Genomic DNA, 3,993 nt, shown 5'->3' with positions numbered 1-3,993 from the left:
ACTAACTTATAATTTTAATGTTTAAAAATAAATAAATAAACTGTTAAAAATATTTTTCCAAACTTGATTCATTTGAGCTCACACAATCTTCCACTACAAAAATCTCAATCTTTTCATTCACGGCTGAAAATTATGTGTAAAAGATATTTAATAAATGTTACAAAATTTCAAACTTGTATTATATAAAATTATATAGCCAATGAAATGATATAAGAAATTAACTTATCAATGTAGCCATTGCACACCTGTACAACCTTATCAAATAAACAATTTCACATCATATATTTAATATTACATTGAATACTACAATGACATAAATTACTTGCTGCCACAGTACAGATATTGGTGTGTGATGGTGAATCCAACTCTTAAAAAGAGAGAATAGTGGCCACAGAAACAATATCTGAATTTTTTGAATGAGATGCTAATCCCATTCTGGGTCTCGCAATCTACAATTAAGGAAGAAAACCCTTGTCCCTCAGACTCTTCACAGTCTCAGCCAAACACTCTTTCATAGGCGTAAATGAGAAACCCAATTCCCTCAGTTTTTTATTGCTGAATTGGTATGCCACTTTCCTTGGATTGTTCTCGTCCGAGCACCTACAGTGAATTAGGGCATTAAGATTAGCACTACTCAACTATTGTGAAATCCCAAATCATTTGATAAATCTTCAGAATCAATAAGAAGTCAGAAATCTATACTTGGTGGGAAGTGGGTATTGAGGGAACATTTGTGCTAACATATCAACGAGCTCTCCTCTGTGAAGGCTTCTCTCTGCACACAGATATCGACCACAGGCAGATGGAGTTTCATAGACCAATATGTGCGCTCTCGCCACATCTCTAACATCCACGTAAACCTGAGTTGCATTAACATATGTCTTGGCCGACCCTATAACAATTAAACCAAACACTTAATATCATTTTCATCAAGGAGATAGTAGATTGGAACCAGGATAGTATTAAGATTATCTCACCAGTTAAATATTTGTAAACATGAGCCGTGCTGGCATTCACAGTGGGCTGAAGGAGAGGACCCAACACAATGCATGGATTAATCCTTATCAAATCCATAGCCACCTCCTCTGCATACGCATACGCTGCTTTCTCAGCCAACGTCTTTGCATAGCAATACCAATTCTGAGCACCGAAAGAGAAAGAACAAAATTCAACAATGTTGAATGAATGATTTACAATACTCACAATGAAATTTCGAACCATACAAATAAGTTTACCTTGGTATCGATGCAGTAATCAAGGTCACTCCAGCAGTCTTCATCGACTATGGCTTCTGGATTTCTATTGGGGTCAAGGTAAATGGCACCGATGGTGGACGTAAGTACCACACGCTTCACTCCTAATTCGTTGGAAGCCTTCAATACATTGAGGGTACCATTCACAGAGGCCTCCACCACTTGTACCTGTAAAAGTGCCACTGCCCACTCAGTAAACCTCCACATAACAACACTCAGCACTCAATCCAACAAAAGTACATACCGGATCTTCAATAATAGGGCAGGCCGTGTGAAAGACTCCTTTGCACCCTCTCATGGCTGTCACCAAGCTGTCATAGTCGAGAATATCTGCCTTCACAAGCTCAAGCCTCTCTTCTGCCCCTTCCAACTCTTTGAGATGAGCATACTTCTTATCATCTGCACATGAAATTAGTACATCTCTTGTAACAGTAATTTCAAGTAACGCATTAACAGGCTCCCCTCTCTAAACCCTAAAACCTCAAATTCCAAGATAAGACATAAATATATGAATGCAATACTAATAAGCTAATAATACTGACCAGGATTCCGAACCGTTCCTTTAACAGTGTAGCCTTTGCTCAAGAGCATCTTAACAAGCCAAGAGGCAATGAATCCTCCAGCCCCTGTTACGCACACGCTCTCCATCTTCACTAGCTTCTCCTAGTGATTACTCACTTCCTTATTTGGTGCTGATGATCTTGTGCTCTGCCACTACCTATTTATAGAGAGAACTGGGCCATGTGGCGAATTATTCGGAGACGTCTGAAAAATGTATAACTCATTTTATGGACTAAGTTTTTTTTTCGAATGGCCACAACTGACTTTGACTAAGTTTTTTTTTCGAATGGCCACAACTGATTTACGCGCACACTGGGAATTTCGTATGGTGCACGACTATCTTACTTTCGCCGAAGACATACAAAAATCACAGGAAAAATGTGCACATGGCCCACTAAACTATATTATGAAGCCGAGGAAAATTATTGCATTAATTAGTCCTCATTATATGGTATTCAATGCAACACTTGGGGACTGTCGTTTTCTCTCTCTTTCTGTGAATGCTCCAAATAAAATGTGTGAGGTGTTGGTAAAAGGAGACTACGAGAGTATAATAAGTTTAAATAAAGGAGTAGAATGTTTTTGAGGTTATCTATGGTAATACCCTGTACTTCTTGTTGGAGGCATTTACATATGTTTCATACAAGACATTCATTTAAGCATAATATAAGAAAATATTGTGGACAAAAGAAATATTTGTCATATCAACTATTAGTTATCAGCTATGTATTTTTGAGTCTATATTATAATGGCAATACAGAACTATTCTTCACTACTTGTCAGAAGCATCTAATTACATGAAGAGGTGTTCCTATTACCACAAGGCAAAGAAATATCCTACGCAAAAGAAAAATCTACAAGTTGATTTTGACACCTAAGCTAGGTAATATTGTTTATAATTTAATATACAAGAACCCAACCATTTTACTTTTTTTGGGTTTGAAAATTATACAAATATATAACTAATCTATGTTTCATTTCATTTGAAATGTATATATTTTTTTAAGTTCAATAATTTGAGATAATATTTATCTTTACACATGCAAAATTCAAAATTAATATATGAATCATAATTTATTTATTCATGTTTAGGAATAAATTATTACAATAAAGATATCTATATAGTGTAAAAGGCATTGCTCAAAAAAGGACTCTTCTACTAATTAGCCCAAATTATGACCATGCAACAATCCTTAAAATATAAAAAAATTATTTAACAATATAGTTTATTTCACCAACTCTCATTAAGAAAAATGTGACTTTTAAACTTTAAGGTCAATCTTATGGAGACATAGATTAAAGTTATATATTCATCCAAATCAAGTGGCCCTTTATTTAAGTTTTAGCATTAGTTAAAGATAGAACCAAAAATGTTTCCTAACTATCCAAGTAGATAGGAACCCTCACCTAGCCCAAATTGAAAGAATGAGGATGGTACCATTAATTTGGATCGTCTTGCCCTACATTCTACAGAGTTGGCCTCTTGTTATATCAAGTTGAAAGTGGTGGCTAGGAGGCTCCTTTTCAAATGTACATTGCACATAAGAAGATCACTAGCCTAGAAACCATTGCCGAAGTAGAGTAAAAATGAGTGGAATGAATGTCAAGCTTCAGGGATGAAGTGTGGTAGAATCTTGGCAGGGAGTTTTGAAACAAGATTTAGAACTAGGAATAACTAGAGTAGCATGTGGAGGAAATCAAGACCAAGGTTATCTCAGAGGAAGAGAAAGATGAAATATTGAAGGCCTTGGTGTCCATAAAGAAAACACAAAATTATCTTAGGAAACAAATTAACTATTTGGTCTCTCAAAAGAATTTGGTCGAGACCAGGTTGGGGAACAACATTGGAAATTTGAAAGTTCAGCTAGAGAAAAAATCTACAAAGAAAAAGCACAAGGACGAGAATCTTAAAAAGGAGGAAGGCATTCCAGAGGCCTCCTAGTGGCTGAGTGATCCTAGGTTGGATGACCTAAACACTAGTATAGTCTATAGAGTGGTTTAGTTAGGTGGTGTGAAGTAACAATTGAATCTTTTTATATTAATAGATGAGTGCATGACAATCTATTATTTACTCAACAAAAAAAAAATGTTTAAAAAAATAAAAATTGACTTACATGTATAAATGTTTAAACAAAAATCATCAATTATACAAAACATTGACATACATATAAGTAACTTA

General features: G+C 35.2%; 1 protein-coding gene across 1 annotated transcript; it reads right to left on the bottom strand.

Annotated features, from left to right (window-relative positions):
• Positions 1 to 255: 255 nt before the first annotated feature.
• Positions 256 to 1,947, bottom strand: LOC149569957 (cinnamoyl-CoA reductase 1-like). The gene is made up of 6 exons (XM_089822625.1): positions 1,796 to 1,947; positions 1,498 to 1,652; positions 1,236 to 1,421; positions 978 to 1,140; positions 703 to 892; positions 256 to 600 (listed from the first exon to the last, which is right to left on the bottom strand). The coding sequence occupies exons 1-6, from the start codon at positions 1,899 to 1,901 to the stop codon at positions 456 to 458; spliced, it is 945 nt and encodes a 314-aa protein (XP_089678751.1). The 5' UTR covers positions 1,902 to 1,947; the 3' UTR covers positions 256 to 455.
• Positions 1,948 to 3,993: the final 2,046 nt, after the last annotated feature.

Source organism: Cupressus sempervirens, chromosome 3, assembly GCF_028749045.1.
Source record: "Cupressus sempervirens isolate cs-2001-9-10 chromosome 3, ASM2874904v1, whole genome shotgun sequence".
Lineage (NCBI taxonomy): Eukaryota > Viridiplantae > Streptophyta > Pinopsida > Cupressales > Cupressaceae > Cupressus > Cupressus sempervirens.
This window is presented reverse-complemented; position numbering and strand designations above follow the sequence as displayed.

What these genes read in the sequence shown, in the direction of transcription:
- LOC149569957 (XM_089822625.1), bottom strand. Translation starts at nt 1,901, where the DNA reads ATGGAGAGCGTGTGCGTAACAGGGGCTGGAGGATTCATTGCCTCTTGG. An exon ending in TGTTTACAAATATTTAACTG is followed by an intron (nt 893 to 977) that starts GTGAGATAATCT and finishes TAATTGTTATAG; the next exon opens with GGTCGGCCAAGACATATGTT. An exon ending in CAATACCCACTTCCCACCAA is followed by an intron (nt 601 to 702) that starts GTATAGATTTCT and finishes AATTCACTGTAG; the next exon opens with GTGCTCGGACGAGAACAATC.